General features: G+C 38.4%; 1 protein-coding gene and 1 long non-coding RNA gene across 2 annotated transcripts in view; one reads left to right on the plus strand and one right to left on the minus strand.

Moving 5' to 3' along the window:
- Positions 3,583-7,448, plus strand: LOC110396757. Its single transcript, XR_002437227.1, has 4 exons — positions 3,583-3,599; positions 4,731-4,789; positions 6,295-6,387; positions 7,362-7,448. It is a non-coding gene; the product is annotated as an uncharacterized LOC110396757 (long non-coding RNA).
- CLVS2 (clavesin 2) overlaps positions 5,255-15,491 on the minus strand; it is a 59,656-nt gene continuing 49,419 nt past the window's right edge. Inside the window, exon 5 of the mRNA XM_021392596.1 lies at positions 5,255-13,713. Within this exon, the coding sequence (XP_021248271.1) occupies positions 13,626-13,713 (88 nt within the window). The 3' untranslated portion in view covers positions 5,255-13,625. The remainder of the gene's footprint in view (positions 13,714-15,491) is intronic.

Here is a 15,491-nt window from a genome sequence, read left to right on the forward strand (position 1 = left end):
GTGACAAAAATTCCCCAGAGACTAAGAACCATATCAAATATCATTTATGGAAAAAAAAAAGAGTTTGTATATTTCAAATCTAAATCATGATCTGTGCTGCATCCAGCCTTCATGACCTCCCATTATTTAGTGACTTCAGCCCATAACACAAATTCACTTCAGAAATTTTACAGCCACAAATTACGCTCTGCAAACCAGCAGCAACGAAAGGCAATGGGCAGGTGCCTGAACACTGCATTCAATAAATACAGAACATTTCCTGGTAGTCATTTGTAATAGGGAAGTTTTTTTCTGAACTAACATAAATGAAAAAGCTGTAATATTACTGCATATTTTTGCACAAGGGAAAATGATGATAAGGTAAAAATTAATCCTTTACAGAGGGAAATACTCAAGCTAAACAACATTTCATGCATTTTATTGTCTATGCAGAAGTGTAAATTGCTGTCACTGGGTTTTATATTGCACTGATAAGGTGCTTCCAGGAAAGGGAAACTAGGCAGAAAATTGGTATCATTACGCATAGCTGAGATGCTTATATTTTATAATTATGAACAGCTGATCCTTGAATAATAAACAGGGAGGAAGGGGGGAGAGGATGGAAATCAAACAGTCAAAAATAAATGTCTGCAGCTGCTGAGTTATGAAAACATCACTTGGTTAATAACCTTGAAAAGGAAAAAAAAGACTTATCTCTCTACTTTCCCTTGAAAAAAAACGACACGAAAATAACTAGAGAACTGATAAAATTAGAAGACAGAAAGCTGGCAATTAATGGAGAATAAAGAAATTCCTATATGTAAGGACCATCTACTTCCTTTCATAATGCAGGGACATCAGTAGAGAAAAATTAAAGGCAATGAGCCTTAATAAAGAAGCAAAGAACCAATGGTAGTAACTCACATCTTTTCTGAAAACGTCTGCATGATCCTCAAAAAAAAAAACAAAAAAAGATAATGCCTGCCTGAATTTTAAACAATCCACATTGCACTGGGGTTTCCTCAGTGTTTTATCAAAACATTACAGTGTGGCAGTATTCTCATACTGCGAACTTAAGAGTAGGCCAAAGTCAATTTTTCATAGCAAGATTGCTTACTAAGTCGGCTTATTTAAGCTTATTTAAGTCAGCTGATATTTCCAGGACATATACGCATTTTTTGCTTTTTTGCTTTCTTTTCACTTATTTTGGGTTTGACGACCATCGTGCCCTAAGGTGACAGCAAACCATACCCCTTGAAGAACTAGGTGATTGATATATCTCTTGCAAGGACTTTTCCAAACACTTTCTTTTGAGCTGTAGAATTATTTCATTATCAAGTTTAGGCCATGAATGCTCAGAAGTAGTTTGAAAGCAATCATGCTATAATAACATAAGATGTTATTACAGTTTAATATTCTTGTACATGGGGCATGAGATCCAGACAAGATCACCCTGATGCAGTGTATGGGCTAAGATCCACAGTCTCAATTTTTTAAAGAAAAGTTGTATGTATGAGGAATGAAATAAAGAGATCAGCATGAGCTGTGATATGCCTTGTATCTTTTCTCTGTAGAGGAAACAGATCTGGGGACATTGGTCGATGCTTGGCTGAACATGAGCCAGCAGTGTGCCCAGGTGGCCAAGAAGGCCAATGGCATCCTGGCTTGTATCAGAAATAGTGTTGCCAGTAGGAGTAGGGAAGTCGTTGTCCCTCTGTACTCTGTGCTGGTAAGGCCATACCTCGAGTACTGTGTCCAGTTTTGGGCCCCTCACTGCAAGAAAGACATTGAGGCCCTAGAGTGTGTCCAGAGAAGGGCAACAAAGCTGGTGAGGGGTCCAGAGCACAGGCCTTATGAGGAGTGGCTGAGGGAGCTGGGTTTGTTCAGTCTGGAGAAGAGGAGGTTCAGGGGAGACCTTATTGCTCTCTATAACTACCTGAAGGGAGGTTGTAGTGAGCTGGGGGTCAGCCTCTTCTCTCTTGTAACTAGTGACAGGACGAGGGGGAATGGCTTCAAGTTGCACCAGGGGAGATTTAGGCTAGACATTAGGAAATACTACTTTTTGGAAAGAGTGGTCAGGTGTTGAAAGGGCTGCCCAGGGAGGTGGTTGAGTCACCGTCCCTGGAGGTGTTCAAGGAACGTTTAGACGTTGTGCTGAAGGATGTGGTTTAGTGAGAACTATTGGTGGTAGGTGGACGGCTGGACTCGATGATCTTGCAGGTCTTTTCCAACCTTGGTGATTCTATGATTCTTTTGTTGTTGTTGTTGTTTTCTGCAAACAAGATGCTTTATTTCTCCTTGAGGTCTTCGCTATATAAGCATTAAGAGAATCTAATACTAATGTAAAGCCTTAATAGCTAGAAAATTTTCAGTTAATAGTGTGATGAACAGCTGTGCTTTATGTTTTATGCTGATCACTTCAATATTTCAGGTTATTTTCTTGTTTGTTGGTAGCTTGGTCTGGACTGCAAAAATTTATATGCATTAAAAAAAATGAACTGTAAGCTTTTGAATGTTGAAAATGTTCAGCATCGTGTCAATTTAGAAACTAAAAATCTTCTGTTTTCATATTCAAATTTTGCAATTTTTCAGTTAGCACATCAAAATAAAATCAAATTTTGATATTTTTTTTTCATTAAGATCAGCATTTAAAACCTAGCTTCTTCATCAGGGTTAGGCTTTCTGCAGGGATTCTGTGAATGGATATGGTAAAATCAGTCTAATTCCAAATTTCTTGCTTCATGAAGAAGTGCCATATATTAATGAAATGTATTTGTTTTCAGAGATTGAAATAAAAAATATTGCCATCAAATTGTACAATTAACTGCATCCTCTAGCATTACCATTGCTGTAAGTAACATTTTAACAATGATCTTTTATAATTTTTTAAACTATTTTAAAAACTTCAATAATAAAAAAGTAAAAAATTGCAGATATGAATAGAATGGTAGTATAAAAAATATTATTTCCATTTTGACCAAAGCAACACATTTTTGATGCATATACACATTTCTTGGTTGTTAATCTCCAGAGTTTTGAACAGTTAGGTTGATGGATGAAGGAGAGAAAGATGATTGTTTGACAGCCTAGTAATCTATCCAGAGAGGAAGGAACACTGTCAGTCAGGGTTCAGGTGCTGGAAGTGCTTTTGACCAGCCAATCATCTGCATATGTTTAGAAGGCCAAACACTATTTTTCACTATTACTCATCTTCTGAGAATGAAAACCACCCTGTCAAGACACATGCAGGAACTGAGGCAAAATTATTTATCTTCTACTATCATAGAGAAAATTCAACTTTTTTTTTTAATGTTAAGCTCAGTAGATATTTCTAGATGGAAACCTGTATCTTGTGGTGTTCCCCAGGGATCAGGACTGGATCTTATCTTGTTTAACATTTTCATTAGTGATCTGGATGAAGGGTGTAGTGGAAGTGCTAAGTCACAGCTTGAAACAGTGATTGAGCACCTGGGAAGGCAGGACCAACCCAGAGGAGTTAGGTGTGTGGAATGTACCTGAGTGACTGGGAGGGGTGGATCCTGGCTCCACCCCTTCCCAGACCTCATTTAAGGGTTGGCAGTGGAAGCAAGGTATGCTTGTATACCTGAGGCCTTCTAAGGGTAAGTAGTTTCTTTACTTTATGTCTGTGGCTGTTGTATTTGAGCAAATCTTCACTTATTGTAGCTTGGGATCTTGCTGGTCTGTTGTTATTGCTGCGCTTTCTGTTGTGTTACAATGGGATAGAATGCATCCTGAGGAAGTTTGCTGATAACATAAATCTGGGGAGAGTGGCTGACAGATCAGAAGGCTGTACTGCTATTGAGCAAGATGTGGGTGCGCTGGGCAGAAAGGAACCTGATATGGTTCAACAAGGGCAAGTGTGGAGTCCTACAATTGAGAAGGAATAACCACATACATTCCTACAGCTTAGGTGCTGATCTGCAGGAGAGAAGCTCCTCAGAGAAGGACCTGGGTGCTCTGGTGTCCAAGAGGTTGCCCATTAGCCAGCAGTATGCCCTTGTGGCTAAGAAGGCTGATGGTTTCCTGGGGTGCATTGAAAAGAGTGTGGCCAGCAGGTCAAGGGAGGTGATCCTTCCCCTCTGTTTTGCACTGGTGAGGCTGTATCTGGAGTATGGTGTTCAGTTTTGGGCTCCTCAGTTCAAGAAAGACAGGGATCTCCTAGAGACAGTCCAGTGGAAGGTCACAAAGATGACTGGGGACCTGGAGCATTTCCCTCATGAGGAAGGGCTGAGAGATCTGGAACTGTTCAGCATGGAGGCAAGACTAAGAGGGGATCTTATCAATGCTTATAAATAACTAATGGATGGATGTTGAGTGAAGGGGGCCAGGCTCTTTTTAGTGATGCCCAGTGACAGGATAGGGGTCAATGGACACAAACTGGAACAAAGGAAATTTCACACAAACATGAGGAAGAACTCTTTAAGAGAGTTACAGAGCACTGGAACAGGCTGCTCAGTGAGGTTGTGGAGTCTTCTCTGGAGATATTCAAAACCCATCTGGATGTTTTCCTGTGTAACCTACTCTAGGGAACTTGCTTTAGCTGGAAGATTGGATTAGATTTTCTGTACAGGTCTCATCCAACCTCGGTGATTCTGTGGTTTACAGTGCTGTTGAAGCACCACCAGTTTTGAAATAAATCTCTCTGCTCACATTTCCATTAGGCACTCCTGTAACCTATGCTATGCCATTTTAGCCTGTTGAGGGTGTGTGATCAATAATTAATTTTCCAGATAAGTCTCTGTGACTCCGTGGAGGTGGGAGCTACACTGACACTCCATTTGGCTGGAAGGTATGTACAACCTATGGCCCATACAAAAACACTGGTGCCTGACAGGAAGAGTTTAGCATGTTTGCCATTAGGGAGTTAATAGGATTGCTCTTCCCACCTACATGCTTTGATGATACCACATGTCTAAATCACCCTGTAGTCCTACTGTTGGTGCTCATGGCAACCCAGTTCCCTCAGGCCAAACACAAAGCTGGGCTTCCTCTCAACATCCTCCAGCCCGAAGCCTGGACTCAAAGCTGCAGGATGCTCCAGCCATCTCCCATAGCATGTCTGGGCTACCTCAGCATGTCACACTTTGCTCATATCATTGTAAAGGTGGAATATGTTAGCTGTATAAAGCTTAATGTTGGGTGGAAATAAATAGTATAAAGCCTGTTTAAAAAAATTAAGTAGAGTTCATTCAATTAACATCTGTCCTTCAAGTATTTTTTTTTAGTGCTAGCAAGCCAGACAAACACTCCCAAATACAAACACAAAAATATATATGTATTTTAATTTTCATTTGGTCATGTTTTATTTAACAGAATGTCATTCTTTCTCAGTATCCAACAATGATTTAAAGTAGTAGTACTCTCCAAAGCAGCCCACTGATCACAGAGAACTGATGATATTTAAATATACACTATAAAGAGTGACATGTTTCACAAGTTGCTTAATCTTCAGATTTTAGGTTGGAACACAACAGACCATAAGTAACAATCTTACTAGGTCCAAGAATAAAATTCAAACTGACAACAAGTTCTGAAAAGAGAATAATGAAAATATACATAGAGAGAACATGATTGATAGACTTGTCCTGACTTTACAAATCTCAGACCCCCTGAGTCCTAACAATACTAAATTAGAAATGAACAAACAAAATTTATCCTGAGGATACAAGCTCTGTTTGTAAATTACTTCTGTAATTTCTGAATTCTTGATGTGGTACTATACAGTTTTTTGCAAGGCTTCAAAGTAGATTACTGCATGCAAAAAAAAAAAAAAGTATTCAGTGGTCACTACTACACAAGTACTACAGATCAGGACAGGCTTAAGGCACAGATAGCCAACCTAGCTACTGCAATTTTAGGTGTTGCCATGATTAGCTGTTTATCACCATCCTCAGAGATGTTTTAATAGATTACATGAATATTTTTACATGTACATGAAAGCAAAACCAACAGTCAGTGCGAGTTGTTAACATTTATTGGAAAAGGAGTACTGCCATAATCTACTGCTGCTAAAATGTTGGGGCAGTAATCACTAGCTGAAGAGTGATCATTAACAGCCAGGACAAGGCAACACCATAAATCACAAGAGCTGTCTCAGGTGATTGTCTATCTACACCTTTGTGGATTCGTAGTCAAAATCTTTTTTGTATTCATCTACGGTGAGGTCAGTCTCTGCTCCATCTTCCATTTAACTCTGTTATCAGAGATTTCTGTAAGGGAAATATTTTAAATAATGGTTTTCAAGCTCCTGTCTGTAGACTGTCAGTGTGTTGTGTTTTTTTTTTTTTTTTACAGTTTTCTCCAGTTATACACAGAATGAATTATATACAGAAAACAGGATGTTGTGGAATGCAAGGGATAAAAGAAGAATGAATGCATATGGGAAAGGTTAGCAGGATACATTTCATACAACAGTCCATGAAAACGCTAGAGCCAACTGATTTAAGAGACATTATTGTCAAGCTGAAACCTAATTAACTGCAAAACATTTTTACTTTAATACTGCTAGATATTCTACATGTGCCCATCTGAACAAATTCATAGCTTTAGAATCATATTTTCTACCATTTAATTCCTTCTGCCACTGATGTGTTAAAGATGTACATATGAACCTCAGGAAAAAACTCAATTTAAGGGAAATTGATTACATGGTAAGTCTCATAAAGGTTACAATGCAACCAAACACTGAAAACTTTTAATTCATTATAATCTTAGGCATTACTTGCAAGCATCGCTAATTCAGTATTTTTAGATTTAAGTGTAGTGCTTAAAGTTGTCACTTTCCTTTAAATTATCTCCACTCTGGGTGCCTAGTGGCTACTATTGACATCACCAGCAGACCTCTTAAAGACACAGGACACATCATCAGCTACAGCTTGAAGGCTGCATAATTATCACACAGCACCAGGGTGTGTAGGGGAGGTCTCTACCATTTACGCTCACAGCCTTCTACACAGAACATGAACAGATATAGATGTTAGGGCAAGATAGACTTGAATCCATTCTCCCCTGAAGTTACTGCAGAATATATCCCTTCCTCCTCCTCCTCCTCTGGAAAGATTTGTGAACGTGAGCTTTGCAGCTCCTGGATGCTATGTGATACCCACATCCCAGCAGCCTCAGTGGAAACAACAGCAGAGATGGTTCAGGTCTGGTGTACATATCAGGTTTAAATACATCAAAATCAAGTTTGTGTTGGAAAGAGAGAAATACATTTTCTCACCCTTCTGATAGCAGATTTGCCATTGGGCTTTGTAAGGCCTCTTTAATATCAATTACAGATGAAATAAAAGCCCCTCTCACCATCGTATTCCTATGACTGTCCTGTTCATTCTGTCTCCCCATTGTCCTTTACTCCATAGGCCTCCCACCTTTCCTTTTGGGTGTATGGCTCCTTGCCTTCTCTTCCTGCATGACTTCTTCAACCAGGCAGGACACAGCAGTTTGCATCTTTCTTCAAGTGCCCAAGTCTCAGTCAGCCCAGGGCTCCTCTCTGGCTGAGGATCTGGTGGCAAGCACTGATCTGTTAAGTCATGTTCACAAGCTCAACCAGTCTGTGATTTCACAAGGTAGCTCAGAAGCATCTTCTGAAGACTTGGGAAACTCCATTATGGCTATACAAGTGAAACAGCGTGGAAAAAAAATCGGAACTCTGCTCATAACATAGGTGGTAGACACAAGGCAGACATCCCTTCTTGGAAGCATTTATTCAAGATCCCTCACATCATTTTTTGCCATTCCAGCTTTCCAGCACAGGCCATCTTCTGTCTTTAATTATTGCATTTTATCATTTTTCTATTATCTCTCCCTTTTCTTTTTTTCTCCCCTTAAATTTTTATTAACCAAGGGACCCATTTTGTGATGCTTGCCTCTAGGCACTGCTGTGCATTGCTGATGATGTAGCAGCCTCTTAAGGAATCACAGCAGTACTTCCATATTAAATACAAATCCTAATTAATTACCACCATTTGTCCACTGTTGAGATATGTCAATTCACTGAAAATTCATTATTTGCCAAAAGCAAATAGATTTGTCACACCTTTATTGGAAAAGACTTGTTGTTTGTGACTGGTATGGAAACAAAAGAGTTGCCTGACCAGAGTTCCCATAGACAAAATACTTTGGTCATGTTTCAACATAAATAGCATGCCATAAGGGAGTATCAACATTTTCCCTTAGAGCAGTGTTTCCTTTCCATTTGAGTTCCGCAGTCATATCACCAACTCGGATTTTGAACTCACTGTAGAAAGTTTTTTTTTCGATTTTAAACTTGAGTTTGATATATTCACTATCAATCAAAGCAGTTTATATACACAAAACATTGGAGAATGAATGACAAATTAGTGTGAGCTTGTGACCTATGCTTCAACTGTACCAATGCCCAGCACACTACATCTTGTCATTTTTTAACAGCAAGATCAAGTTGCAAGTTGTGCATTCTGACAGGATTCAATGCCATATTTGTGGCAACAGATTCACTTAAAAGAAACAAAATAAGATCCCAAAATCTGAGAGGAAAAAAAATTCCTGCACAAATGGAAGCTGAAATGCAGACTGAACGATATGTCAAAGTTAATGTGCTAAATACAGACCCTTGAAACAGCATCATTAAAGGTTATGAGGCAATACAGAATGTGGTGTCCTATCTAGCTGGCTTGCACTTTTACTTGAGGTCACTTAAGAATGCCTCCAAATGAAATGCCAGTGTTCCCTGTATAGTTAATAGGACATAAGTATTGTTCAAAGCCCTCAGGAGGAGATCCTTCCTTGACAAGTTCATAGATCTTTATTGGGCAGCCAACAGTAAACAGTTTTTCATCAATTACACGGGGCAGAAGTTATTTCATCTTGGGGACATGCTTCTTTTTTACCAATTCCTCAGCAGAAGGCACATACGTTCAGATATAACTCAAGCAAACCACCCCTGGATTGTAAAGGGCTCAAGCTAAAATGCTTACAACATTTGTAAGGAAACTAGGCATGACTGAATCAACAGCCAGACATTCTTCTCACACAAAATATTTTCTTTCAGTTCAAACCGGACTGAGTGATCAAAGCATTGCTTTTGCCATACATAAACTCAATATGAATGTCTTCTACTGAGATTTGAACATTTCTAACTGGCTTTGTTTCTATATTGCTACCTGAGAAATGGGATAACTATTATTTTCTTGATTTTATAGTGTGCTTTGACCTTTTTGGATGAAAGTACTATTCTCAGCACCACACATGCATGCACAGAAGCTACTCACAAAATGCCTTTCATTAAAAGGACATTACACAGCTAGCCAAGTGATTTTTCAGTACAGACCTTTGAGATCTTTCCTCTTGTTTTTCACACTGATATTCATCTTACAAATTTGTAAAACCCAATCTTGTTGATAGCTCAAACGGACTTTCCCCAGAGGCAAATAAAAATTATCCAAAACAAACTCAGCTTCCCCCTGCCCACAATCCTCTCTTAATATTCTAAACAAAAGCCTGTAGTCTTATTTTGAATTTTTCTCTCGTGCATATGCTCTTCCAAACATGACTTTTTCAAAAATCTGGACAACTACATACATTGTTAATAACAGAAACAATATATTAACAGGGACATGACCAGAGCTTATTGCAAATTGACTTCCAGGTAATTCTAAATGGTAGAATTATTATATTTGGCAAACTTTTTAATTTCCCTAAGAGAAATAATAAAAGTAAATAATAAAAGAGATTAACGTAATACCATCAAGTTGAAATTTTGTCAGATATTGTGCTTAGGCTTCGCTGTGACTTTAAACAATACAAAGAACGTTCCATGCAATGTACTGAGTTAAAACAAATCTTTAAGAGAGACACAATTGAAGAAAATCTGCCCTTCCACACAGCAATACAGCTGACATCTTGAGGTCCCTTCTACACCTATTTTCTTTAATTCTGTGTTGTTTATGTATACCATTATAAACATATTTAGTGATAGGCATATCATGTTTGCAGAATGCAAAACATCTTTTTAAATATGCTATACAATAAATTTACATTTCTGTAAAGACTTCTTAGAGCTATTTTACACCTAATATCTATTGGGAACCTGCATGCTTGTTGGAGCTTAGTGGGACTGATTACCTGTCTTTATAAGGCCAATAGACTTGCACGTCCATGATTACAGCATCAAGGTGCTTTGGGCATTAAAGTTTCCATGACTTCTTCATATAAGCTCAATAGAGTCTTTCATGGAAAAGACACTGTTTAGGAGAGCATTTTTTGATCTTCTTTTTGATCTTTTGATCAAAGGCATTGAATCATCAATTTCACACCTTTTTTCCCCTTTTCATTTTTTTTCACTTAGCTGGTTGAACAGGTGAATCCAGTCTTTCCACTAAGTTCCGCATATGGCAGGATTCTTCTGATATGCATATCGGCATGCATAAGCACAACAAGATTTATTTGACCCAATATATAACAAAGGTAAGAAATAAAAATGACCCTCCCAAACACGTGAATTTTATTTGTAGCACTTCAATTCTGCTATAAAAATTCAACATTAAGTCTTATCATAATAAAGATTGGAAAAAGTTTTCAGTCCAAATTTCAGCTATTAAAAATTGACCTATCTGTAAAGATTTTCTGCAAGAAGCAAGGGAAAAGGGGAAACCCTTTACATACTCTAATGAGTAAAAGATAGATGCCTTCAAAGAATACCAAGAGCATGTGACGGAAAATTGGTTTTCTTATCCATTTTCAATTTTTTTTTCCAATGTCACAACTGCAGTTACCACTGCAAGAATTTGCTTCTGTGAAATAAAAGCTGCAGCCAAGATCTGCAGCCCAACTCCTTAACAGTGAGGATCTTATTGAAAAAGTAGTTTTGTTCTTGGTGAAAGATGAAGACCACATAATGCAAATTTATAATATACCCTACTTTCACTAACTGGAAATAATATATTAATGCTCATTAATTTCAAGCTGAAATCAGGCATCAGAAAACTTTACATAAATTACAGCTAAGTGCATAAAGGAATCACAAACAAAACAGATTTATCAGTTGGTATGCAGAAGCTTCATACAGTTGAGCAGATATACTTTCCTACAAAGATACTCTGTCAGAATTAAGAGGCATTTGCATTTTCTGTCCAGACAGCGGGTGTACTCTGCAATCAGTACTGGGCTGGCTTACACCAAGGTTTGGCCCAGGTATACAAAAGCATCCATGAAGACTTTGATCACTATTGTGTCACAGTTAGCACAAATGTGACTAAATCCCAAAGCCCTTACAAGGAGAACATTTCTACTGATATTACTGTTTATCTGATCAGGATTAAACAATCAGCTATGGCAATACACTATTCCACTAGCCATAAATGTGGGAATGTATAACACATTCAAATATGGCACTTACGTAAATCCTAGAGATACATCTTACCTACACAGCATGATGTTACAAGATTCATGAAAAATAGAATAAAGTTGTAGATAAGAACTCATCAATCTTTCAAGCCCATCAAAGAACAGAATTAGAATTACAATAGCTTCATCTACTGAAAACTTGTAGGACAGACTGCAAAGATGTAGGCAGCTTCAGTTCCCGTGTATCCTTTCTGCAATTGCCACTGATTAATACTTCTCAAGTTCAGGCTCTGTATCTTTTCCCTTTGCATTTCATAACACATATCATGAAAATAGAAATAAGAGAGTGGAAAGGAGATGACTAGTTCAGACAAGTATCTGCAATATGCATGTTGAAGCATATTCTAATTATCAGTGTTCCTAATGAACTGCTTTATCTATTAGCCTGTGTTAATCAAGGGTGATGCTGGAAGAGACTGGCTTATCTCAGCACTGAGGAATGCCAAAGTTGCCACCACGGCTAAATTCTGAGATGACACATTTCCAAGATTTCTCTTAACTCTCCACAGTCTACCAATTCTTAAATCTGCAACCATCCTGGGAGAGGAGAGGTGACCTATAACCAGAAATCTTGAAACTTCAGTGAACACTGAAGTAATGGAGGAAACTCTTACTGCAGAGCTTCCGAGGCAGGATACCTATGAGCTTTTGCCTTCGTAGTGGTCATCTGTTGAGCATATTCTTAATCACTGCATTGTCCAGACATACTGTCGCAATATCTCCAATTATTTGGATGCTTAGATGAGTACCCTGTGCTATCTCATTTTGACTGCAAAGTTAAGCCCTGATAAGAAAAGCCTGGCTAGTTCAAAGAATGTATTCTTGTCTCAGTATATAATAAACTGCACTCGCATCAACACACAACAAAGATTACACAGCCCCTGCATTTCAGCTGACTTAATACCTCGTGAAACCCATTGCCCTTTTGAGGTAAAACATATTTTTCTATTATGGCACATGTTAAATATATACACTTACACTACAAAAAACAAATGAACAAAAAAAAAGTGCCCTGAACACATAGGCTGAGATGTTTGACTACAACTTATTAATATTAATCCTTGCTTGGAGTGGGATGCTGTTGTTCTATGGAAAGTTGTACTATATTAATCATGACATCATCTCAGTATACAATCTATAATATATCTAAGTACATTGAATAGGTATGATTTCCTGTATAAACCTTCAATTAAATATACTTGTCTAACAATGTCACCTTATATATTTGTCAGAGATTGGTAAAAATATATATACGAATGTATCCAAGTCTCCCAGTGCACAGGATTCAGTGATTAACTTTTAACCCCTGCTGCCAGGCTTTACTTTCAAACATTGGTTCTTACATTGAACTTGGAGGATTATTTTCTCATTCCAAGGGAGAACAGAGTTCTGTAAAACTTCTTGACGTGCACCCAAAATGCAAGAGAAATAACTCCAATATGGCCCACATTACAGCACCCAGATTAGGGTAACAAGCCAGGTTACTTGCAAACTGTAAATAAAAAGTTAAGGAAGAAACCTCATACAGAAGACTCATACAGCCAAACATCAAAGCTGTCAAAGAGTTGGTTCCAGCTCATCTGTTATCTTCTTCACAATGCTACATGGTTTATGCTAAATCACAACTCTAAGCCACAAAGTTAGCTGGAAATAAATTCCTACATTTAGGAAATACTTGACTGGTTACAGCATCCCCAAGTTCTTATAATCCCTCTTTATCTTTGCACACTACTGAGCATTGCAGAGAATATACTGTATATTGCAGTCAATATACTAGCTGCAGTATGGCTTCCTACAAGAAGGACAACATTTAATTGGCTTTGATACTTTTCCTTGTCCAGTATGTGTTTCTCTATGTGTGCGCATGCATGTGTGTGTGCATGCACACGTTTACTACTCTTCTGTATGGTGCACTTCATTGACATATTTAGTAGTCACTCGTAGCATTTGCTTACCATAACTTAGAAAGTCAAATTGGAGGATTATATTGTATTTACAAACAAGTTGGCACTTACAGAATAAATTACTGATTCCTATTTTTAAGTTATTTTCCTTCTTTCTTCTCTTCTTTTTCACCCCAGGGCATCCAGAATTCAGGCAGAATAGTAAAAATTTTGGCCTGCTTCCATTATGCTACATAAACATGAGTAAGTAGGATTCCAGCTGGTACACTCCTTCCCGATGGTTTGCTTGTTGCTGAGTGCCTTCCACTTCAGTTCATGTTCAGTGCTCAGGAACTGTTAGTCAAGGGAAAGCAAAGGCTGCATGTTTTCTTCCTCATTCTTATCCATACGTTTTAGCACCCCAGGATCCACCACTGACTGAGACCTGCAGAAGGGTAACATGCTTATTTGACATTTCTAGATGAAAACAAATGAGGGAAAATATCAGCTTTCTTTTGCTTTTCCTTTCTGCCAAGGCTTAAAAACAATGATATTGGTACACTGAACATCCAGTCATCACAAATGGTCAGAAAATACCCTCAAGAAGTGGATACATGCCTTCAAAGAGCTCTGTGTTGGTTTGTGGAAACAGGGCCAAAAAGTGCAATAAAGTAGATCCTCTTTTCTTCAGTGAAGGAGTGAAGTAAAGTGCATCCTTAGCACACAACAAAGAGCAAACAAAGCCGTCTTTTGTATCGACGCAAGCATGGACTCTCTCTACCAGAAAGCAGCTGGCTGGTGAAGAAAGTACAGTTCAGCCACCCAGCTGGCTAATGGCATGCTGCAATTAGTGGCATGTATTAGCTAGAGGCATATTTGTTCCTTTTCCGAACAGCACTTAATGCAACAGAGCATGCTCCTAAGCCAACCCTGGGGAAGCCTGCCATGGCCAGCAGGATTTCTGGAGCAGTGGACACATCTGTCAAACTCACTTGTCAGCTCAGTTAGACACAGCAGAAAAGGATGGCAAAAGGGCAAACTCAGCGATGATTGTAAACCTTCTCCAGATTCTCTGATTCAGCACAGAAACATGACACTGGTATGGATACCACACAACAACCATTTGTGAGGGAGAAAGAGGAAGCCCCAGCCTCCAGCAAAATCAAAACATTCTGTCGGGAACAAAGCCCAAATGAGGTAAGAATGGGTGTCACATCTTGTCACAAGCTTGTCAAAAAACAGACACTTCTAGGGTACCGTGAAAGAAACCTTTCATAGATGTTACCTTTAAAGTGAGATGAATCTCATGCTAGAGATGTACATTTCCTTTTTGTAAAGAGGACTTGACATGGCTAGAGCATGTGTACATCTCAACAATGTAGGCACGAATTTTTGATCAGGAGAAGAACATTGTGATGGCAGCATTACTACAAATTTGCCCATCTGAAGGGCTACAGCACAGAGAAAAAGCTTTATGAATTTAAGATAAAAACATACTGTCAGTATCTGACTGTAGAATGATCACCTGAAGCCAATGAATGAGGTTGCTTGCAGGAGTTGATTTGGTTTTTTTCTCAAAAACTATAAGGAAAACATTTAAAAACATGAACAAGGAAAAACATCTGAATCAAACCTTATAAGAAAACTTTAAATACAAGGACATTTTCTAACAACAATTATCACATGTTCTTACCAGTGCTGCAGTTGAGAAAATTAACTTCAAAAAATCTGATGGTCTCTCTTGTGATAAACACAATTAGAAACTTTTAATTAATACTGTACAATAACCATCATTTAGAATGTTAGCTCAACAGGCAAAAAGTTAAACCAATAAATTAAAAATGTTTTTTTTTAAATCTGCACAAGGTACTGTTCAAAGCTGATTAAAAATTTGCTGGTGGGAAACTGTACTCCTGGAAAATCCAGTCCATCAAGATAAAAAATGCTGTGGGAGCATGCTAATTTCAAAGAATTCCCAATTGAATCTATGTATTAATAGGAGGCTGAGTCTCCTTAGGCTGCCAATATCTGAGAAGCCAAAGTTTCCATTTCTCATCTGGGGAACTGAAGGAGAGATGAAAAGGCTGCAAACCTGGCCTCAAATTCCCAGGGACGCAGTTATGACCATAAATTCTCAGGGCCTCCAAGCTTCCCAGTTCCAAGGCAGATGTGAAAATGAAACTGCACAAATCCTGACCTATGGCTTGCAAGCTCAGGAGAACA

Source organism: Numida meleagris, chromosome 3 (assembly GCF_002078875.1).
Source record: "Numida meleagris isolate 19003 breed g44 Domestic line chromosome 3, NumMel1.0, whole genome shotgun sequence".
NCBI lineage: Eukaryota > Metazoa > Chordata > Aves > Galliformes > Numididae > Numida > Numida meleagris.